At 40.4% G+C, this 24861-nt stretch overlaps 2 protein-coding genes across 2 annotated transcripts in view; both read left to right on the plus strand.

Moving 5' to 3' along the window:
• The window catches only part of si:ch211-243j20.2 (uridine-cytidine kinase-like 1), a 31549-nt gene extending 29860 nt beyond the window's left edge, over positions 1-1689 (plus strand). The window contains exon 15 of the mRNA XM_061051562.1: positions 1-1689. This exon is cut by the window's left edge and continues 2634 nt beyond it. The gene's annotated coding sequence lies outside the window, so the exon portion shown is untranslated.
• Positions 1690-2845: 1156 nt separating this feature from the next.
• mpv17 (mitochondrial inner membrane protein MPV17) lies at positions 2846-23183 on the plus strand. The gene is made up of 8 exons (XM_061051563.1): positions 2846-2928; positions 4407-4487; positions 9555-9670; positions 11317-11409; positions 14566-14661; positions 20594-20626; positions 20884-20936; positions 21404-23183. Exons 2-8 carry the CDS (start codon positions 4415-4417, stop codon positions 21471-21473), a joined length of 534 nt encoding a protein of 177 aa, XP_060907546.1. The 5' UTR covers positions 2846-2928; positions 4407-4414; the 3' UTR covers positions 21474-23183.
• Positions 23184-24861: the final 1678 nt, after the last annotated feature.

Below are 24861 nucleotides of genomic sequence, written 5' to 3' on the forward strand. Positions count from 1 at the left end.
TGAACGCTCTCCTCCTTGAAAACAATTTTTAAAAAAAGACTCTGGTGCTGAGAAAAGAAACATTAAGGACACAGGGCCTTATAACGGCGTAATCTTTAAAAATGTAATCGTTTGTTTTTGCCCAAAGATGTTACATGAAAGAAAAACAACGCCTCGTATTTAAAGACAGTTCTGTTTATATTAAGTCTTTGAGGACGCAGGAGAAGGTTCCTTTAGTTTATTGTAATATATTAGTGATGTCGTTTTAATTTTCTGTTATAGCGTTAGAAAGGCTTCGTTCTGCTGGTGAAGCTTCAGAGGTCTGTGCTGTAATGAACAACTCAGGCAAAGTTCACTGAAAAAAACCAACAAACAGCCCGAGGATTTATACTTGAACAAGAAGAGTGATGTTAAAGGGAAACAATCACGTGTTGTTTTATATTTTGTTGTTGTTTATTTTTTAAACCATTGCTGAATTTTGGATTTAAACGATATTAAAATTTAAGTTTTAACTTTATTTTGTCCGTTAAAATCTTCACGTGGAGCTTTCTCTGCACTAATGAGAAAAGTTAATACATTTTTCAAAAGGTAAAAACGTTTAACGTCATCGTTAAAGTTTGAAGCAATATATCGCTCGGCTTTAGCTGCTAATTAGCATGAAACAGCTGTCTAGAAAGTTTTTTTCATTGACTTTAAGGTCACATATTATGCTAAATCCACTTCCCCGTGTTTCTCTAACACTAATATCCAAGTCCATCGTCCATCCACTTTTCAGAAAATGTGTGCTCAAACAGGCCGCTTGGAGATTTTCCCTTCATGACATCACAAAGGGCAGTAGCCCCTCCCCCAGGTGGGTGACACTCCCACAGCTAGGTGTTTGTTCTGCCCTCTGAGTCTGCCTTCTCACCGTAAACAATAGGACATGGAGCGAGAAAGCACCGAGTACACCCAAACCCTTCCAGAGAGGGGGCGTGGTCAGACACAGCTCATTTACATATTTAAAGGTACAGACACAGAAACAGCCTGTTCTGAGCAGGGCTGAAATAGAGGGGTTTATAGTCATGATCAAATACAGGATCAGAGTGGATTTAGAACAAGAAACTTCACACACATGTTTTGAGGAGCTCTGAGACTTATTTAAACTGATTGATGAGGAGGAGAATATGTCACCTTTAAGATTAAAGCAGCATTTCATTGTGAACTGATCATATTGTTGATACAGACGTTGACCCATATGGAGGCTTTTATTTGTTCTGTTAACATTTATTTTCTGGCTCTTTTTTTTTTACATGTTTATCTTAATTTATTTTATGTTTTTACAGAATTTCTTCAGTGTCACTTTACATCATAGTCCGTTACAGTGTTCAAATATGATGTCATTAAACTTCTGACAGATTCATTCCCCCGTTACCATCGGTCCATTTGAACAGGTTGATTTGAAGATGAAGCCTCGTTAACGGGACAGTTTTGACTTGACAAACGAACATCAACTAGAACCTTCTGTTGACAACATTCATACATTCATGTTCAAATCTGCAGGAACAACCACTCTGTATGTCTGGAGGCTTTACTTTGACTGTTACTGCTCGTTTGTGTGTCGGTTTCTGTCTGGACCTGCTCTGTATGTAAACTGTCATCAGACATGTTTTGATTTGGAGCTTGTTAAGTTTTATAAATTAAATAAAAACTGACCTGACGATAAAGTTTTAACCAGATTCTTCCTTTGCCTATTCTACAACTTTTTTTAAAATATAACACTGGTGAGTGGCAGTAGATCTGTCTGTAGGGACTTGGGTTGGGAACCGGAGGGTCGCTGGTTCAAGTCCCAGTACGGACCAAGTCTGGAAGTGTGTCTGTGTAGCTGGAGAGGTGCAAGGTCACTTCTTGAGGACTTAGCGTGTTCATAGGATCCTGTTTGTACATGTGTGTGTATTTCAGCCTGTGTGTGTTGCATGTTCAACAACAAAGTGTAAAACTGAATTTATGAAAAATAGAAAAAAACTGGAGCAAAAAGATCCAAAAAACGAGGGCCGGAAATCAAAACAACAAAAATATAAGTTGTAGTTGTAGCTCAGATTCTGTCCTGATGTTTAATACCGGGGATTGTCCACAAGGGGGCAGCATACTTTTTGTTTACAGGGGAAGTGACGCACAATGCAGTTCTTACGCTGCCTTCAAGGGCTGTGGGAGATAATTGTTGTAACTTTGTCTATTGTACATGTAGGCAAAAACAGAAACAAAAATGACTTCTCTATAAACATTAAATAATTCAGAGATTTTATGAAAAGTCTTACGAAGGTTTTAGATAATGAGATGCTTAACCAAACAGAGAGTAAACCAGTGCAATACATAAAGCATGAACTATAAACAAAAGGAGCACACAGTTATGAGTAGTGAGACGTCATCCACGTGCTGCAGCCAGCAGGGTGACACAGGTGAGCCTCTGTTTTCTCTATAGCCACGCCCACACAGGTGACAGAGTCAGGTAGAGGAGAGCCAGAGGAGCAGGTAACTGATGAAGGCTAACAAACTTAATCCAAAGCAGTGGCCCAAAATGCAATGACAGTAGGAAACCTCCCTTTGTGAGCCCCATCTGACGTCACTTGTTGCCCCAACAGACCGAAGAGTCACCACTGCAGAGTGAATGGGGATTTTCTATTGTTACTATTATTTATTATTTATTAATATTATTATTATTTATTATTATTATTATTATTATTATTCTATTGTCTTATTCTTTACTTTCATCTCGAAACTTGAAACGAAACTCTCCCCTTTAACTTCACTCCGACGTGCAGTACTGAATGAAGTGAACGCCAAATGTTTTATTTGTAAACCGCAAAATTCGGAGCTGATCCCCGACCGTGAAGGCACCACGAGCAGCTTGTTCAGTCAAAGCTCTTTCACTCTGCATGCACACTTAGTTTAAACATCTTGTAATAATATAAAGTAAGTATTAATGCTCCTCAGTTTGAGATGTTGTTATTGATGTTTGTGTTTCAGGATGCAGCAGCTTCGTTGTCATATCTCTGCATCGTTACAGGAACATGTGGTAACCATTAAGGACTTATTTTGTTTACAGACTTTCAGCCGTTGGGAAGTAAAGACCTTATTTTACTACGTCAACGTCAATAACACGTAAAACTGTAACGCTCGACTACGTTACGTCATCGTAGCTAGAAAAGTTGCGCCGAACTACATTAAAAAACTTTGTGATTTTGTAGTTTTTATGTATTTTTTGTACTTTTGAGTGTGAGTCACAACTGTAGAGAAGTTTTAATCAAATTATTTGAACCAACTCTTCAATTCGGCTGTAAAAGATTTCACAGATTCATTCAATTTAACATCTAAAATCGTAGTTTATGTGACAGATTGTATAGAATACCTTTATTGATCCCAAACTGGGAAAGTGTGGCGTTACAGCAGCAGGTTGTTCAAACATACAATATGAGTAAAAAACACAATGTTAGCAAATAAACACAATATAATATTAAATACAAAGTAAATAAGTACTAAAAGATATCAAAATATATGCAACCAGGATTTCACTAAGCATTACTAGTAAAAAAATAGGAAGATTAAATATGAAAGATTGAATGTAAATGTGCAAAAACAGAGTTGTAAATGGACAGTATTGACATAAGTTAAAGTGCAGGAGTGTAGACATATTATCAGCAGAAACTATTCAATATAACGGAGAGTAGACAGACAAATGAAGTGAACATGAGTGCAGGGATCATTTGTAAATTGAACATGTGCAGAACAGATTAGAGTAAGGTGAGACAGATATTATCATGATGACAGTTCTCTGAGCTGTTGTACAGAGTTATGGCCTTCGGTAAGAAAGATTTCTTGTATCAGTGCTATAAAGAATGTGTGTCAGGACTTCAGGCATTTTTATGTCTTTAGTTTCGTGTTGGACAATCGTCCATGTTTCTATCAAGTATTTTTGACAACTGGTATGTCTGATTGTTTTTATAATTTTATAATTCAATAAAGTTTATCCAAAAAAAATATTTAAGGCAATTCTTCACATCAGGTTTAAAAGATTTCACAGTAAAAACAACAATTTTATTCATTTTTAACTGTAAAATCTTTAATTTTGTGGATGTAATATTAGTTGTCAAACAGTAAAAACAGAGCTATCATTAAAAGTTGCCTAAGTCAGACTCATGTCATCTCTTTTTAATTCAGCTTTTATTAACCAAATTGGCTTATCTGTGTTATAAAACAAACTATTAGCCACCTTTAGCTTAGCCTTAGAGAAACAGGTCAGTCTTAATAGATGGAGTAACAGGACTTATTAGCAGTGTATCTTAATGTAAGTCACATTGCTTGCTGGTGGATGGGGGCGTGTTAGCGTGCAGACTTCATGAATGAAACCTTTTTGCAGACATCACTGTGAGATGTTTTTCTTTTCCCTCCAGGAGGCAGAATGGCAGCACTGTGGAGATCCTACCAGGCTCTGATGGGCAAATACCCCTGGACTGTGCAGATCGTGACCGCTGGTAGGTTTACCTCACATTCACACAGGAGATGCAGATGAAAGTTTCCCAACACTTTAGACACATTTCATTGTTTTATGATGTAATCATTTCAATCAGAGAATTGAGAGTTTATTTCCCAGTTCAACTCCCTTGTTGGGGAAGATAAAGTGAGAGCATGTGATGACAGACACAGGGGTCTTAACTTGACCTTTGCTCCAGTGTACCATCTTTAAATCAACAAAGAGGAAAAAGGCCTTTGACCGAGTTACATTGACTTCTTTCTGTTTTTTCAATATGTGCATTATGTGTAGCAGGGCTGCGCGATACATCTCAAGGCATCGTCATGGCGATAGGAGCATCGCAAAAGTCTGAATTTATCAAATTAAAAATCTCAGTATGTTCACATTTGATCAGTTTGATGGAGGTCAATGATTTGTGACATGTTGACAATCTGATGCAAACACAAATATTGTGTAAACATGAAGAAAAGAAGGTGGACAAAAAAACTGAGTTACAGCCGACATGCACTTTTTAATTTATTTTAATTTACCGCTCTAATTTTGTTATTGAAATAAAGAACAAAGTAATCAAACATTGTATGATTCTCTAACAGCATGCGGGCCTAATATGTACATTAAAAAACATAAGAACTAAAGCAACAAATGTTCAAACGTCGGTCAGGCTGAGAGGGAGGGAGGGAGAGAGAGAGAGAGGGAGGGAGAGAGAGAGAGAGTGAGAGAGAGAGAGAGTGTGTGAGAGAGAGAGAGAGAGAGGGAGAGAGAGAGAGTGTGAGAGAGAGAGAGAGAGTGTGTGTGAGAGAGAGAGAGGGAGGGAGAGAGAGAGAGACAGAGAGGGAGAAGGAGAGAGAGAGAGAGTGTGTGTGAGAGAGAGAGAGAGGGAGGGAGAGAGAGAGAGAGGGAGAGTGTGTGTGAGAGAGAGGGAGAGAGAGGGAGGGAGAGAGAGGGAGAGAGTGTGTGTGAGAGAGAGAGAGAGTGTGAGAGGGAGAGAGAGAGAGAGGGAGAGAGAGTGTGTGAGAGGGAGAGAGAGAGAGAGTGTGTGAGAGGGAGAGAGAGGGAGAGAGAGTGTGTGTGAGAGGGAGAGAGAGTGTGTGAGAGGGAGAGAGAGAGAGAGGGAGAGAGAGAGAGAGGGAGAGAGAGTGTGTGAGAGGGAGAGAGAGGGAGAGAGTGTGTGTGAGAGAGAGAGAGAGAGAGAGTGTGTGAGAGGGAGAGAGAGGGAGAGAGAGAGAGGGAGAGAGTGTGTGTGAGAGAGAGAGAGAGAGAGAGAGAGAGTGTGTGTGAGAGAGAGAGAGAGGCACAGGAAGCTGTTGTTTTATATCCTGGGTGGCGCAATGGGCCCAGCAGGATATGACTTCTCCATGGCAGCTCACAGAAAGAACATGCACATGAGCACAAACATACGTGCACACACAAATCAGGGGCCGTCACACATTCAGTGTAATACACTTCAATCCCCACTAGATGGAGCCAATTATCAACATTTGTCTGATACAGATCAGGAACAAGAAGAAGATGAACTTTATTAATCCAGCGAGGGGAGATGCTGTTTTACACTTTGTTGTTGAGACATGCACACACACATACACTGAAACACACACACACACATGCACAAACAGGATCCTGTGAACATGTACTAATGGAGAGATATCAGAGTGAGGGGGGCTGCAGACAGCGAGCGCTCCTGAGCTGGGGGGGGTTCGATGACTTGCTCAGGGGAACCTCAGCAATTCTCAGGAAGTTAACTGGCACCTCTCCAGCTACCAGACAGACAGTTATTTTTTTAGTACTGGCTTATTATGTTCAATAAATGTCAGGAATAAAACTTATACTAGAATGAAAATTAGGACAAATCAAAGCTACTTCCACTTCCGTTTTTTTCTCCATTAGTTGAAGCTTCATACTTTTATTTCACCAATCTAAAGGCTAATGTTTCATTTTCTTGGTAGACGACCTGCGTGGTCGGTTTCACAGAAACACAAATCAATGTCAGGATGATTCTGAGAAACCTTTCATAAAATAACATATTGCAAAACCATTTTTTTCTTCTTTGTGCTACCCTGTAATATGTGAGATGTGTTTAGGTTCTAACCGTTAAATTAGATTGACCTGAAAACTAAGACGAGAATGTCAGTATTCATCCTGATAAGAAATCAGTAAAGCACAATTTACTCTTCAGAAGAGAGTCTACAAAAAGAATAATCCTTAAAGTTCTGGGAACACCTTGTTGAGTCATTCAGAAAAGAAATATGTTCTTCAACATTTTTTGCAGCTTTCAGAAACTTTTAAGATTCATTTTTTTGGGCCACTAGGCGACTGGCGCCCCCCTTTCAGAAACGTTAGACCAAAGAATATGAAGATCTTCTGAGGAGAAAACAATCGACCATTGAACAAAGAAAATCATCTTTAATTACAGCCCTTAAATGAAGCACAATCTTAAACATCTACACTTTAAAATGTAGTCAGAGAAATGTGTCTTGTCATGACTTTGTTTTACGACCTCAGGGTTTGGTGGTTTCCTCCGTTAAAGATTCAAAAGAATGTAATTAAACGGCAAAAAGACAAACTCAACATTAACATACAACATATTATGATTCAGTGTGTTCTGCAATAAAAACCTGAAAAGGGCTTCAAGATAAGATAAGATAACCCTTTATTGATCCCCAGTGAGGGAGTTCAAGTGTTGCAGAAGTAAAAAAAGAAGAAGAAGAAGAAGAAGAAGAAGAAAGGCGTTAATATGAATGCAAATAAAACAAGATAAGACAGGAATAAAATACAATATACCTATAACTATGAACTAGTAAGTATAAAGTTAACTATAGAGCCCGACCGATTAATCGGCCGATATTAGCTAATCCAGTGACACATCTGCTTCATGCTGTGATGCGTAGGCCGATCAGCGTTCAGATTTCCTGACTTCCTGAAATGCATCAGAAGTGATCGATCTGACCTCCATTTAACCAACAAACATTCACAAAGTTATTTCTCCTTCTCTTGAGGACTGACCTGACCAAACGTTTTACTTTGCACGACTTTGCATCATGGTGTCGTCATTTCAACAAATTTTCAAGGCAATTAAATCACAAAAAAAAATCCAATTTTCTTGTTTTTCAGGTTGAAGTTAGTCAGAGTGAAGCCTCCGCGTAACTCACTATTTACAGTTAAACTGAGACTCACCAGAAACAGATGAACAGGCGCTCGGTGGATGAACAAACGATGACAGCGTCTGTAGAGGAGACTTTTGCTCTAAAATCTGAACACACGTTTGCTTCACAAGTTGCCAGTTGGACTTTAAATAATGCTTCTATATCGTCGTCGGATTAGAGCTGATTGTTTGTGGCGTCGGCTTGTCGTGTGTGTCTGCGTTTGTGATAAATGAAAACGTTTGGTGTCAGACCTCAGGTTCAGGTTCAGGTTCAGGTTCAGGTTTAGTCCTCTGTCATCGCTTTAACCATCGAGGTCTCTGAGTCAAAGTGAATGAGAGGAAATATTTGTATTTATTGCTTTTGAAAGTAAGGTGACATTTCCTGTTCAGTGTTCTTGTGTGTGCGCTTATGTGTCAAACTTGTCGCCTTTACCACCTTTATTAGCTCTCCTTTGACATTATGAGTTAAAGGTCACCTCTTCAGATGGATCTATATTACCAACCTGAGCTTTCAGTTTAAAACGTTAACAGTGTGAGCTGACATCATGTTAGTGTTTCAGAGTTTTTAAGAGTCTCTTCATGAGTCAGGACGATAAAAACGACCTCCGCGAGCTCCTAAAGAAAGTGATGTTGACAGCTGTTGGTTTGTTTAGCGCTGTGTACTTTATCACCAACATTATTCTCATATTTTGACATAACATTATTGAGCTAATGAAGCGGCCAAAGAGCTGGAGTATAGGCATAAAAAAGTAGATATTGTGCCTAAATTGATCAGGAGGTGAGAGGTTATGTTGCTCCTGGTCTGATTGATTTATAAATTGTTTTTGTTAAATGTTCAGTGATATCTTAGAGCGGTGTGACTGTCAGCTTGTTGCAGGATCATAAAAATCCATTCTTAAGGCTGAAACTGAAACTATTCCAATCATCCATCAACACGTCGAGATGTCTGAAGATGCTTTCCAAAATGTGCCGGTGTGGGCCGAACTATTTGTTATATTATCTACAGAGACCCTACGTTAATCCATCATTAAGCAACATTTAGCAAAGATACATCGGCAGGAAAGAACTTCTTTTAAGAGGCAGAAACCTCGAGCAGGACCAGACGCATGATGAAGAGCCGTCTGCTGAAACTGTGCCGGGCTTGGACAGGGGGATAGAGGGAGAGACAGAGGGAAACAGAGCAACAACAACAACAATGAATAAAATAGATTTTTAATGCGTATATATATCTACATACAGAAGATGAGCCCAAAGTTACTCTGCAGTCCTCCAGCTTATTTCTGTCACAGCTTTGCAGCCGTTATCGATTCTGTAACATATCGATTCCATACAAGTATTTGTAAGGAGCACATGACAATATATAGCCGTATCGAATTTTTGACCACAACCCTAGCGGCGCAGCTTCGAATCCACTCTCCACCCACTCTCTCTCTCTCTCTCTCTCCCTGATTTCTGACTCTCTCCACTTTCTGATCTCTACAATAAAGGCCTCAAAAGTCCAAAAAAAAAGAAAGAAAGAAAGCATCATGATCATCATCAATTAAAAACTGCAACATCCCTGGTTGCGATGCATTGTGGGTAATTAAATCAGTCAGATCTGCCCCCTGTATAGGCTTGTTGATGAGTTGTGGGTTAGGACATCCCTCAGCTCTCAACGTCTTCCCTGCACACTCTTGACATTTTTGATTCATCCAGAACTCTTTCATATATTATTTTGTGAAATCTCACATCTCATGATCAACAGTGTTTTCTTCTCTTGGCTGCTTGTTTTTTTTTTTTTTTTTAATCTCTATCTAAAACAATGTAAACATAAATGTCTCTTGCAGCTGCAGTAGAAAATCTCTGCCACACTTGTACAGTCATCCCCCACAGGAACAATCTCACCTGCATCACCGCGCTCTCAGTGTCTGTCTACTGTTTGTCCTTCAGGCTCTTTAGTGGGCGTCGGTGATGTCATCTCCCAGCAGCTGATCGAGAGGAGAGGATTGGCTCATCACAACGTGCGGCGGACAGCCAAGATGATGAGTATCGGCTTCTTCTTTGTGGTAAGAAGTGTCGTCTTGGCTTATGTATGCTACAGCTAAATATAAACGCTAAATGGACCTGAGCTTGTTTATTTATTTTCTAGTCTTCTGACGACTCAAAGTGTTTTTACACCGCAGGTCAAACCTACACATTCACACACTGATGGTAGAGGCTGCTGAGTAAAGTGAGCATCAGAAGCAACTCATCCCATTCATACACATTCATACGTCACTGATAAATCAGTGGGAGCAACTTAAGTGTCTCGCAAAAGGACACATCGGACATGCAGCTGCAGGAGCTGGGGATCGAACCCTGAACCCTCCGGTTGAGAGACGAGATGAGTTTTTCACTCTATTAAATGGTTCAAATTCCCCCATAAGGGATTTATTAAGACCGTCGCTTTTATCCAATCAAGAGTCGCAAATGAAAAGTCACATTGTTCTTTCATAAATGACAAAGAAAAGGAAGAAAAGCCTCCAATTTAAAAAGGTGGAATCAGCAAATGTTTGACATTTTGATTGAAAAACGACTGAGACGATGACTCAAATAAGTAACCGATCGTTGCAGCTCCCGACTCCCGTCAAAGAAAAAGAGACAGAAATAGGAGTGTGGCAAGTTTTGAGCTCATTTGATGAATTTTATTCCTAAAAGTTGCCAACATGTAACATACTTACACAGAGAACAAGATGGGATGGAGAAAAAACGGAAGAAAGATAACCGTTTTCACATCTGCACTCCTGACCCTGAACTCATCCTGATCTGACTGTTCACACACGCACCTCACAGCGGGTGAATATCTCTGTCAGACGGGAGGGTCTGTTCAAGTGTTGGACAGAGAAACAGAGTCCGCTGTACGATGCTATATTAGAATATTTACCTTTGTATCAATGCTACGTGTAGCTACACTTTAGTGTTTAGTGACCATCTTGTTTTTGTTGCACTGTTTATCTTTTCCACATGTTTGATGACTGCAATTGAGGGATTAATACAATAAATGTGTTTATCTATCTGTCTCTAAAGATCAAACATAGATCTAAGAAATATATCAGCCAATATATCTGTATCTGACTTTTTTTTCTCTCCCCAATATCGATATCGGTATCGGCCCCAAAAACCCTGTATCGGTCAGTCCTAGTTTGATTAAAATAAAAGTTTAATTCAAGCATCAAAAGCTTCATATTGTTAGTTCTTTTAGTGCATGATCCACTGATGTGATGCTGATGCTCCTCCATGTTGCACATTGTTCCTGTATGTGAAGTTGTGTGACAGCAGGATAAAGTGGCACATTTCTTTCGATGACGTCATCACCGCGTCGATAAGAGTTTATTTATATTTTCCTTAATCGTCTTACGTCCATCCAATCGGCTGCCTCGTGGTTTTAGATCACAGAAGAAGATCTTTGCCAGTTTTTTTATTTATAGACGCTCCTTTATGCAGGATTCATGTCACACCGAGACATGTTTGCTCATTCATGTAGAAAAAGACGACTCATACATCATGTAGTGTTTGTCCTCTCATCAATTATAGATTCATAGATAATATGTTTATGTATAATTTAAGATGATCTGCTGTTAACATGCAGACAGAAATCTCTGCATCACAGTTTGACTTTTTTATGAGGCTGCATAAAGAATGTTTTGATTTCCTCTTGTTTGTGTCATCAAAGGGTCCGGTTATCGGAAGCTGGTACAAAGTTTTGGACCGCCTCGTGGTCGGAGGGACTAAAAGTGCTGCCATGAAGAAAATGCTCGTTGACCAGGTGAGAGCAGCTCAGAAGGACCTGAAACAGTCTCCCCTCTCTTCTTCTCCTACCTTTTTAGTTGTTTTTATTTTCGGGTGAATGACGAGCCAAAGTTGTTTTGTTTTTTTAAGTTTAATACAAACAGCGTGTGGGTGTTTCCGTCCTCCACTCGGGCTCATTATTTGTGGCTAAAAGGGCGGATGAGTCCCGACCACAAAGAGACAATTTGCTCACATCAGGCTGACGGACAGAGAAGATGTCACAGTTATTCAAGAGCTGAGATTTCAGGCTGTTTACTGTAACCCCCTCCTCTTGTCTTTATTTAACTGAGGGCACAAAAGACGCTCCAGAGGGGTAACCCTTCTTCTTCTCTACGTGTGATTATTGCATCTGTTGCATGCTGATTTAGTGAACAGGAAACATGATCTAAAAGGAAGATAAGGGGACTTCAAATGTTAAAGACACAAACGACTCTGAAGCCACAGTTTGCTTCATTGGCTGATAACTCCTGGGTCTGTGAAATGTCTAAAAATAAAGTCTTTGTTTGCGTCCGAGCGACAGACCAAACGGCAAAGCGAATTTGTGAGGCTGTAAGCAGGGGATGTGTAACACTTCTGCTCAAGCGGCAACCATCCTGCAGTTCATCGAGTGTCCACTAGAGGCCGGCACACAGGAAGTCACACACACACCTAATTCAAACTGGCCTGTTTTTACAGCAGAGATTAACATGTTTACAGTCTGGTACAAAAAAATGAAACCGGTCTGAATAGTTTTTGTCATCACTTGTACAAACTGTACGTGGGGCTCTGTTTTGATTTCATGAACGATACGTGTTATCCATAGTTAGGCGAGTAGCTGACATGATTGACAGGTGGGCGTGATGTAACAATTCATCAAGAGACTTAAAACCCGCCTCAGCTCCAGCTCTCAGCCTGTCGTTAGGTTGACTAAAAGTTAGACTGAGACAGGATTTCCAGCATGGCGGCTGCTGCTGATGAGCCTCCGGAGCCCCCTGCAGGAAGAGATGGATGACGTCACTCAGGCTTCAAACATTAATATTTACAGTCTCTGATTCTGCTTTGCAGTTTTCACTGTCAAAGATGAAAGTTGACAACCCAGAAAAAACTGTGTTCATCCTAAACAAGGTGTTTTTTGTAAACCAGTGGATTCAATGTCTTTTAGAAATGTGACTTTAAACTTTAAGTCATCAAAAGCTAAATTAATTGTTTTCACTTTGGCTTAAAAGTCAGATCCAGATAAAGCCACAGTATTCTCCCGGTCACGCCGCCCTCTGGTGTTTGATTGGATCAAACTCCTGCAGAGCAAGACGTCAAAAGCTTTCAGTCCGCTTACACTGAAATATTTATCGAAGCAAAGGGTCCACTCCTCCGCTTGAACGGCTCTGTGTCCACACTGCACGCTGCTCCGTCTGCCTCGCTGATAACCGAGGGGGCCATTTGGTGAATTGAAAGATGAAATGCTGCAGCAGCAGCTTCTCACGACGTCAGACCTGAATAACAGAGGAAGTCGTTTATGTAAGTTTCATACGTGAGGAGAGGTTTCACTGTAAACAAATAGAACTGATATCAGGGTCTCTTGGAGGGATGAACTGTACGATTATTAATGTGCAGTGTTTATAAAGAAGCTTACAGAAAGTCATATGTCCACTTAATATGCATCAAATATGATCTTTAGAGAGTAGCTTAAGATTATTTTTATCTTCCAAATACTTTTTTTCCCATGCTCAAATCAGACGTTTATTGCACGGTGTACATTACCACGCTGCAAGGTCACAATCATTGGCAGAGAGTTAAGACATCAGAAAAAAGAAACCTACTTAAAATAACTTTTTCAAGTGAAGCTTCACTGATACCGACAGCTCCTCCAGCCTCATAGTCAAATCAGTAAGTATCAGTAATCCATAAAGACTCTTAATATTGTCCTGACATCATGTAGTCTAATATAGACCATTGACTGACATGAACATATTCCACAACAGCTATAAGACCATAGACTGTGAATAAACATTTGAAGTCTGAGTGACGTCACCAGTGTTGTAGTGAAGGGTGAACGCAGGTATATGGAGTGTACCCACTTATTTATGAGTCTCCTCTAAATCACACCAGTAATTGATTGACAATATTCAGTAGTATGCTTCAATATTTTTCCTAGGATGGTGAAGGGATGACCCTCCCTACTCTGTGTCTAACTGGCTAGTACACACTGAGTATGAAACAAAGGCAGGAAAAGATGAAGAGAACAGTATACCCACTTCTTTAGACACCACTTAACCACTGGACATCACCCGTTGGTTACTGAAGGGGGCTTCGGAAGCACGTCGTGGAAATGCTGACTCAACCTAACTCTCAGTCGACCTAACAAAAGCGACGAGCCGCAGCTGAGGCGGGCCTTAAGCCTCCTGACGAACAGCTTCAAAACGCCAGCCCATTCGTCGATAACGCTTATCCTTCATAAAGTCCAATTGGAGGAGTTCAAGTTCACTCCCCGTACAGTGTGTGCCGATCGAGACGTGACCTATTTTGTTTTTTGAACCAGGATGTAAACATGGTAAATTCTGCTGTAAAAACAAGCTTGTTGTGTCTGATTCTCCCGGTGCTTCTGCAGCCAGCCTCAAGCGGACACTCGACAAAATGCAGATGATTTTGCACTTCCGCATCGGCTTCATCTTTCAACACTGGAGGTTCCTGCTTGTATAAGAACCAAACGTTCCCTCTGTCAAGGATTTTTCTTCATATTATTGCACTGAGGAATGAACTTATGATCTGTTTTTTTTAATTACAATCTGCTCTGGCTGTCCAACATGTGTTGATGTCGACTGTTTGGCGAGCCAGCCAGGACACCATCTCAGTGTAGCGTCAATGTGAGATTAAGCTTCTGAAACAAAATGACTTTAGAGTTTATAACATGTATTATTCACCCCTTACAACCCCATCTCAAAGGTTCATATCTCACAATCTGAGCAGTCACTTCGGTCACCATCTGCGATGAGGGTTTACCGTCCAAAGTGGGATTAAAGCGAGTTAGCGAAGATTTAGCTAGCATAAATGTTGTGTATGTGTTTAAAAATGCCTTTTATTCATATCTCTACTAATTCTCTCTTTCATAACGACCAACTTCCACGGGTGAAATGAACCTTCCCCTCTGTGTTTGTAGTTGTTTTTCGCTCCGTGTTTCCTGGGAGCTTTTCTCGGTCTCTCCGGCGCTCTGAACGGACTGACGGTGGAGGACAACGTCAGCAAACTCAAGCGGGTGAGTCAGCTTTATTTCTATTCCACCTCACTGTGGACGTTTTCACACATGCACTCCTGAAGATTTATCGAGTTGCATGCACACACGTCCCTCACAGTGGGAACACCTCCCTGTTGGACTGAAAGGGAGGGGGGTCTCAGGAGGGCCAGACGTGAGGGGGAAAAAGATGCTGGAGGAATCCAAGATGGCGGATAAAGTGACAGATGACAGTTTATGCCTTTGTGTGAATGCTACCTTTAAGTGGACTGGTATTCATAGTATCAACAAACAAGTGGAAAATAACTTAAAAAGCAGAAAAGAGAATGAAGCTGATTTATTAAATGCACAAACATCAAAGCAGTGGAAGCATATAAACATCATTGTGAGCTGAACTGTGAGCTCGCCCACAGGGAATATTCCTGAAATGTTCTTACTGTGTCGACACCCCGATTTCATGCTCGGCTGACTAGAAAAAGTCCAGGTAAATTCAGGGTGAAAAATTTGTCTGTTTTTTGTTCACACGTGCAGCTCAAAACAGAAATGATGGAAAATGTTCATTCGTTTTGTGCATGTGTGAAAACAGCATTTGAACAGTATGTATGGAGATTGTGTCTCCCTGTTAGTCCGGTTTTCTGTGAGATCTTTGTTTCTCAAGGTTTCAGATCCAGTTTACTGTCACTTGGGAGTGAAACGCTGTCTACTCAAATTAAGCAGACCCAAGAAAACAGCGATACTTACATACATGAAAAGAGAAGAAGATCCATGACAGGGTCTAAATGCAGGACGCTCACTTGTCGATGTGATGAGTGTGATGATTTCTGCCTTAGTTAAGGATCTAAATATGTCTTCCACATCTGCAAATAGTCCGGGTGCCGTCGGTCAGTTGAGCCAGAAAAACTCTCTTAAACTCGGGTTAAATTTGTCCCCACTTGAAGTAAAGATGAAGTGTTTGACCTCATCTGCCCCTCGGCTCATTTTTCATTCATGAAAGTTAGAAGACGGAGAGGAGGAGTATGTTCTGCTATAGCCAGATGGATATGAGTTTGAGGAGTGAAATAAGATATATAACACTTAGACCAGTAACTTTAAAAAACATGATGATGTGCTGTATTTGATATGTGAATGACAGAGGGGTCCCTCAGTGCATTTTGCAGTTTTCAGAAGAAATAAGTACAAAACATGTGATTTATTCAGCATCAATGTGACTTTCTTAGGCTTGAAAAACAATTCTGAGTCATTTTAGATATGAAGTTTGTCCAGGACTCTTCTGACCTCTGATTGGTCGTGACTTGTGATTGATATTTACACTGCAGATTCTACTCAAACTGGCAACAGGGCAGGGTTTTTTTTTTCCTGAATGAACACACTCAGGTAAACGAGAGGAAGTTTGTTTTCATGTAGGTACAGTATCTGACCTCCAACACTCACCTCTCGTATTATTAGAAACTATTTCCTGTGATGGAGGAAGAGATGAGAGAGGAGGGGGGGAGGGGCTGTGGAAATAGCTGGAGTGACTCATACCTTCATATATAGGCGTGTGTGTTTGTGTGTGTGTGTATGTGTGTGTATTTGTATGCCCAGTCTGAGCTGTCATCTTGTGCCAGCTGCTCAAACGTCGGTCGCCGCCTTGCTTACCCAACGTGCCGCTGGTCACCATCAATTATTTACAAACGGAGCCGCGCGGAGCTGAAAGGCCAACCTGGTAAATGTCAGAAAGGACAGAAAATAAATGACAAATGTGCTCATTACAACGAGGCCTGGCACCCGGGAAAATGTGAGAGGAAAATTAATCGAGCCGCACGCCGGTCCAATCAAGACTTTGCCCTTCTTGTTCAGCTGTTACTCACCTGTCTGCTGTTTTTACCTGTGGAGCAACAAAAACCTCAACTCTACCTGAAAAACACTCAATAATTATTTTAATTTTAAGATGTCAGAACACGAGTCATTAGCTTGATTATTTATTCAGGGCTCAATTTGTTCAAATCAGATTGGCCTAAATCCTGAAAATGGGTTTGATCCAACCCCATCAAATCAGAGAAAAAAAACGATGAAAAAATTGTGTTAAAAAAAGTATCCAAAATCCAGTCTTGTTTTTTTTTTTGTTTTTTTTTCTTAAATTCCAAAGTTTCCAGTTTGTTTTGCTTCTTGAGAATGATTTTGATTATTTGATCCTGATAATGTCTGACCAGTTAATCGAGTTTCATTTTCATTTCATTTTTCATCCAGATTAAACCTTTTGAACTGGTGGGTCATGGTGTCCAATGGTGGCAGCAGTAGCTCAGTCTGTTGAGACTTGAGTTGGGAACCCGAGAGTCGCTGGTTCATGTTGGATCCAGTATGGATATTGGGGCTGGTTGCTCTCCAGGTGCACTTGAGCAAGGCACTGAACCCCCAGCTGCTCAGAGTGCCCCCCTGTGTGCAGCCCCTCACTCTGACATGTCTCCATGAGTGCATGTCTGTGTTTCTGGTCTGAAGCTGAATCTCCTCTCAGGGATTAATATAGTATGTCTTCATCGTCGACCGTTAAAGAAAAGTCATACAGTGATGTCAGCGTGCATCTTTAGTCCCATAAAGTAAATTAAGATTTTTTAAACAATTGTAGATTGTGGTGAGATAGCGATTCAAAAATATCTAAAACTTTATCAAACTTTTCCTCGTCGGGCACCGGTGGCCTAGAAGGTAGTTTGCATGCCCCATGTACGGAGGCTGTAGTCCTAAAAGCGGGCGTTCTAATCGGGCCTAGCTGTTAGCATGAGAGGCATGAAGCTGAAGATAAACTGTTAAAAGAAGGCAGTGGGAGCAGAGACCGGGCCTTCAGAGTGTGGGAGGAAATATCTTCCCGTGTTTCTGACACAGCGTCAGCGCTCGGCGTAATTTCACCTCAGGTGGTGAAGAAGCTTGTTTGGCCTTAATTAGAAAACCGTTTCACTGGAACATTGGCTTGTTTTTTTTTATATGTCGGGACATGTTGAGGTGACCTTTAAGTGGATGTCAAAGGGAAGTTTTTGTGTGGTCAGATTGTGTTTGAAAGAGCAATAACACACACACACATTTTGTATTTACTGAGGAGTCATAAAGTCTGTATCTACCAACCTCTTCTTTCTTTTTAAGGAAAAGCTCAGATACTTTGTTATTTCAAAGGCCTGTTGATTGAAAGTCAACAAGTGAAAGGACATTCACTGAACAGGGAAATACCACCCACCCCCCCTTAAAAAGAACCATTATTCAAGTCACAAAACATTCAAACATTAAACAAGACACACACAACACACAACCACAGCTACTCACAGAAGATATGCTCTGAATAAAGAGGAAGGTTAACATTAAATACAAACAGATAAAAACAGCCCTTCCTCATGACTAAACAAGTAAGCCGAGTTTCATCAAAGAAGTAGGTTAATGGGGCACCGGTGTCCTAGTGGTTAGTTTTCAGGCCCCATCAACAGAGGCTGTAGTCCTCAAAGTGTGCGGCCGGGGTTCGAATCCGACTATATTTATCCCCTGTCCTGTCTCCGGATGTACAGAGACTGTTCTGCTAAAGGGTTACTGTTGGGAAAGTCAGAGGATAGAGGTGCAGCACCCAAAAGGGGCGGTCAAAGAGACTGAAGGGCTAGCATGGACCTCCATTGTTACCAAGGCAGGACACAAGGGTCAAAGATGAAAATGCATCATACAGCAAATATTAGCTCCCTAGTAATAGTCCAGGAAATTAGGCAGAGCCATGCTACCAGCCTGCTTAGGTGGTTGAAGAAAAGCTTTATGTAATTGAGGATGCTTGCCGAACCAAAAGTAGGAAGAATGATTAAAGAATTACTTTCTAAAAGACTTTGGGATGAGAATTGGGAGACTCTGGAAAAGACACAGGAATTTTCTAAGAAGTGTCTTTTTAATTTAATTTATTCAACCAATGAGCGACAGGGATAGAGGGGGGGCATTTGGACAAAGCCTGTGTAGCCTGATCAAATAGACTCAGGAAATTGTATTTTAACAGATGTCTCAAATCTCTCGTGACACGAATTCCAAGATAGTAGAAATGGTCTGTCACGATCTTAAATGGGAGATTGGTGTAGTTGAGTCTAAGGGCTTCCTTGTTAATTGCAAAGAGTTCACTTTTATGAAGTTAATTTTATATCCTGAAAACTGCCTGAAAAGTGTAAATAAGGTGAGGGCTTCTGGAAGGGACTATGCTGATTTGGAAACATAAAGGAGTTAATCGTCTGCATAAAGAGATACCTCATGCTAATCTCCTCTTCTGTGTATTTCCCCGCTTATCGCAAGTGGCTCTATGGCAACAGCAAAAAGAAGCGGGCTCAGAGGGCAATCCTCAGGTTAGGCGTCCAAGTTAAGAAAGATGACTTGAAGTCCAGGGCCAATGCTGCTCACTGCTGTTGAAGCAGGTCTGATGTACGAGCTGCTGTTCAGTTAGCGTCACTTTTAGCACTAGCCGCAGAGCTCTCTGCAGCTGGGTCTTTTTCGCTTGTTTAAAATATGTCTTGGATACAAGTTGTTTGAGGACGAGAAATAGTGTTTATTGGGAAAAAAGAAAGTTTGGTAACAGAAGCTAGAAAACCAAGCGCTTAGTCCATCCTCCACAACGGGAAGTCCTAAAATACCAGATTGAAGTCAAATCACCTGAAGCTAGATTATGCTTAAGGATGCTTTTAATGTTTTTCTTTTGAACTCGTTTTTTTTATTCACTAATAACTTCTTGTTATAAATATTCAGCACTACAGAAATACACATGCAAACTTCCCTTGTCTTTCTCCAAAGTGACTGGAAAATCTTGTATCTCCAGGGGGTTGATAGAGGTGTCCGTCATTACTGATTACTCAACTATTATTTGGCCAGCCGCAGATATTTTTGGCTTTAAAGCTTCCCTCCATCCTGCATTGTTTTGGAAAGAAACTCTCCACCAACTGGAGTTTGAACACATCATCATTTCTCACTTCATCTCCCACTGGGAGTTCAAACTGTTACGTGGTGGGAAATGTTGGTGGGATGAACCTGGTACCTGAGTAGGAAGTCCAAAAAAACAGAAAGTTTGAAACTAACTTACCCAAAAAATGTTTTTATAGTTCTAAAAAAAAAGGTAATTTCAGTCTCTATACAGAGACAGGTTGTGTTGCTTATATCCTCCAAGGCACCATAAATCACAGCGTTCCCAAATTAACGGTTTACTTTCAACTTGATGTGCAACAAACAGATTTCTTACAGCTTTGACGTACAGTTATTCAACCCTCAGAAGAGAACCATTTGTAGCTTCAGCTTCACACTAGGGTTGTCATGATAGCAGAATTTTAAACTTTGACACAATAATAGTATAAATCAAACAGTATTCATACTCTTTTTGTTACCAACAACAAATATAGACGTTTTAGGCACGGAATATTAAGTTATTTCTTGTTTTTTATTCCCAAAACATGCAAACAAACCCCTGCAAACTGTCTCAATTGTTTGAATTTATTGACATCTGTAGTGTTTTTAAAGCTTTGCCACTTATTGATAATATCAATTATTGAAGTAAAATGGTTAGGGTTGGGGTGGGGGGCTTGTTGTGCCTTTTATTGAAGAGACAACGAGAGAGAGAGAGAGAGTCAGGAAAGTCATGCGGGAAAAGAGCCACAGACAAAGGATTCGATGGGTTTATTTCACATTTTGTGGTTCGGTAGACACTTACTGAAAACAACTGAAAAAAAAAATCTGGCGCTCAGAAACAACCACTAGGTGGATACGAGGCCTTAGGAGTTTCTCTGGAGAAAGTTCTCCTCCTCATCTCGGTGTTCATGTGATCTGAATCCAGTGGATCTTTGTGACTGTTCACACTTCATCGTCTTCTTCAGTTCCAGTCCTCCAAGACACATTTAAAGCAGCTGTAAACAGAGTCACAACAAAGTAGAACTTATATTCATTAAACTACTTCACCTGAAATAACTTTTTGAATCTTTGTTCACAGGACTACACAGATGCACTGATCTCCAATTACTACGTAAGTTTGTCCTGTATGCTTTACCATTTTCTCAACAAGTTCCTACATATTGTTGCTTTTAACCACTAAATGATGACCCAGTGTGATATTATCTGTCACCACTTGATGTACTCTTATATTAATGTTAATTATTGTTTGTTGTACTCAGTCTATGAGCCTGTGATTCATATGTTATATGATGTTAATAGGCTGTAAAACAACGTTTCCCCTTGGGGACAATAAAACTGAAGTTAAAGTTGAAGCTGTTTTTGTTTCAGTTATGGCCGCCCGTCCAGATCGCCAATTTCTACTTCATTCCCCTGCACCACAGGTAATCCTTTTTTACAGACAGATAATCATCAGCTTGGATCAGATGTAAGGTTTTTGTAAAGTGGACTTAAAGATAATCTGGAGGATTTGTAGCCTAGTGGTTATGTCATGTGCCCCTATGTACAGAGGCTGTAGTCCTCGTCACAGTGGCTTCAGCCCAAAATGTTCTGTCTCTCTTCAGCTGTCCTCTCCAATAAGGCAAAAAAAGCCCCAAAAATATCTTTAAGAAAAGACAGAATCTGTAAATCTGTAGTTTTATATCTGTTAAAATCTTTTAAAATTAACTGGATTTGGGGACAGACGTGGGAGGGGGAGGGGGGGTTAAAGTGCATGCTTGATTTTAAGGCAGACTTGCACAAAAAAAAAAAAAACAGAGCAATTGTCTTTTCTTTGTAAATGTCATAAGAGTCATAATTGTGTCTAAGAACCTGTCAGACACTGTTCAGGACACACTCCCTCCTCCTGCAGGCTGGCCGTGGTCCAGGTCGTCGCTGTCGGTTGGAACTCCTACCTGACCTGGAAGGCCAATAAGATGTGAGGGACGCTCACAGGTCCGGCCTGTGCCTTTGTTGTTGATGAAGATGATGATGATGATGATGATGAGTTTACACTCATTTGAAGTGAGTGTTGGGCATGGGCCGCTCTAGTCTAACTCACTTTAGGCTGCTAAGTCTCCTGATATTTCAAACGTGTAAAACTGTGACTGAGTCACTCGTAAAGGTCGGGAGAAAGTGCTCGTCTACGCCGAGTGACAAATTCACACTTGAAAGTCAAACTTGCATTTGCAGAAAATGTCTGTGACACTTTGTTATTTATGGAAATGGGATTTAGAGACAGAGTCCCGCTGTAGCCACACAGACACAAAAACACACGCTCATATGTGAACACCTCCATGTTGTAATCCATGTCGTGTAAAGTGTAATATTTGTGTTATAGGAGGTCATTGTAAGAATGAAGAACACATTTACCTCAGCTTCTATATATGTTGTAATCATGTATGTTAACCTCTTTTTGTTCATTCCTCTTTACCTGCACAGTTATCTATCTATTTTCATTTTCTAACAATCCTCAGGAAAGATTTGTTTTGTTATATATTTACACAAAGGGAGTCCCAAGAGAGCCGAAAAATCCTTCATCAAGCATTACCAGGCATTATAGGTTAAAGGACGCAATGCATTCTGGTCTATCGAGGCTAATGCACGGCTAGGGAAAGATTTGCTTGACGACTTTGAAAGGGTGACAAGAAAATCTGGGAATCGTTTCTTTTTGGAGAAAAAAATTATTGAAGAGTTTGCAGGTCAAATATGAAGCTAAAGCCAGCAGGTGATTAGCTTAGTTTAGCTTAGCTTAGCATAAAGAATGGAAACAAGTCTAATCAGCTAGCATGCCTCCATCTGAAGGGAAGAAAATCCCTCCTAAATGTAATCTTCAGTGACGTTTTTCTTGGTTATTATTCATGTAATCTCCTCTGTGAAGAAAGGACAGCTTGAGGATTTAATGGGAGTTATGGGTTGGATTATTTTAGCCTGTTAGCCAATCTGACTTCCTGCAACAGCACCATAGCGTATTTCACATTTGTACTTACTCTTCGCATCTGCAACTGTGTAATATTGGCGTCCCAGTGTGGGAGTCGTCATTTCACAGCGTATCTCTCGGACGTTAAAACATCGGCACGTCTTCCCAACATTTAGCATCTGATGTTACCTCTGATGGTAGAAAGCCTCGGTGTGTTACACATCGTACTTGAGACGTAACAGAGGCACAAGTTTCCTGCCTGGAACATTATGATGTAAAAAAGAGCCACTGATTTATTGACCAGTTGCCTGGACTTCTTTGGATCGAAGGTAAAAAATGTTAATTGCAGGGACAGACGGCTGTTTCCATTTGTTTCTGGTCTTTGTCTTGAGCGCAACAAAGTGGCCCATTGTGGTGTCACCTCATTCTCAACAACCAATCAATGGCATTTTCCAAAGTGTTGAATTACGCCCTTTAAGTGGTCGGTGTCCTTTAATCAGTTCCTTTAGAAAAAAAATGTGTTGTAGTCTCTGGAAATTCACCCCTGAATAAAATAAGAGTAAAATAAATATTTTGCTGCATGGACAATCATGATAAAAATGTTTCGTTTTCCTTTATTTTTCAATGTAATACTCAAAATGTGAATCTTTATTTTATTAACAACAGCTGTCTCTGGTGTGTAAGTGAATAAAGTTTCACTCCAGGTGATGTCAGTGGCGTGTTTGACCTCAAACTTTTGTGTCCTGCTCGTTCTCTCTGGCCGGGTGGGGGTGGGGATGGGGGGGAGGGGGGGGGGGGGGGGGTTTGTTTGGAGGGAGATGTGGAGGCTGCTGAGCTGGGATGTCAACCAAATAACTGCACACATTTGTTTCCCACACAAACACACTTGGCTGATGTGAGAGAAAAGCAAGCGGAAACGGTCTGATGCAACTACTGAAAATCTTCCAAATAGCCTCTTTACCCCCCGAGGGAAACGAGCCTCTCCCCGGAAAAAAAACTGGAATGATCTCAAACCTGGGAAATTAAACGATGATACATCACACAGGCTTGTTAACGCTCCGACCTGAACATGAGGCTCACATCTCTTTTAAAACTGATTCATAAGGGTTATATTGTTTTACCAACATCAGAAATGGGATTGTCGTTGATTAGAAATTGCAAATGTGAAAGCTAATGATTCACAAATTGAAACAATCTTTGAATTTGTAAATCCAAGCATGAATTAACAAAACTTCATTAAAGCCCTGATAAGATTAGATGAGATAGATCTTTTTGCCTCCGAGGCAATGGTGCAAAATAAAGTCACCAATGAAATTTGATGTGTCATGAAAACCACTAACTATATCAATATGGACAGCCCATTTACGTCTCCTTTCATTCTGCAAAAATGAAGCCAAAATACCCGGATGACAGGCACTGAGGTAACACATTTTTTTGTTGCTTTGAAGGTTTTAACTATTAATGACTGAAGTTGATACTGAATCCTATTTATGACCTACAAAAGGAAACGAGACCATCATCGACAAGGTTGATTATTTCTATAGATTTGTTTTTAAATCCCTTCTGCCGCCGTGTGAGTGTCAGACAAAGTGAATTAAAAAAAAAAAAGCTGCTGAAACTGTTCTATATTTTCACAGTGAGTGATTCATTTGACGGTAAAAAAAGAAAGCAGGAGAAAGAAAAATGTTTAACAGGACAAGAGCAGCTGATACCGCTTCGTCCACAGGGGGGCGCCAGAATCACCACAAATGGAAAGTGCATCACAGGAGCTTTAAGGATCACCATGCCTCTCTAGAAAATGTGACCCGTATGAAGTGGTTACCAGTGTTAAGTTAATATATAAAGATGTTAAAGGTGTTAGCTAAATAGTTAAACTCATTATATGTGGATGTGGTTTTGACCCTGCAACATTAAAGTGTTGATTTAGAGGGGACATGGTGCATGGAGTCACCAGAGACTGACCTTGGCTACATTGCACCCACTTCTGTTTGAAACCATTTTTTGGCCGCCACGGCTGTCTGATATTTTTCTTTGTTTTTGTTCTTGGAGCCACACGTCAGGTAGGTTCACTACAGGTCACCTACAGTTTGTTGTTTTAAGTAAAGTTTTTACCCCGGTGAAAAATGATTTTAACCCCGAACTGTGTGAAAACATTTCAGCACCATGGACAGCTCCAAATCTCCATTACTCCTACTTTAATCTGTCACTGTTGTGTGTTTGAGAAAGTTATTTTTCTTGGATGATTGCATGACAATGATCATGTCAGACATTTTTTTTTTTTACAAATAAGCAGGCAGAACATAATGTGTTAAATGAATTAATTCTAGATCAAAGGTAAATGATCGATTACATTTTTTTCATATTTGTGCATCCTTCTCTTTTTTATGATTTAAGGCACTAACTTGAATCTC

This window comes from Labrus mixtus, chromosome 12 (genome assembly GCF_963584025.1).
Source record: "Labrus mixtus chromosome 12, fLabMix1.1, whole genome shotgun sequence".
Taxonomy (NCBI): domain Eukaryota; kingdom Metazoa; phylum Chordata; class Actinopteri; order Labriformes; family Labridae; genus Labrus; species Labrus mixtus.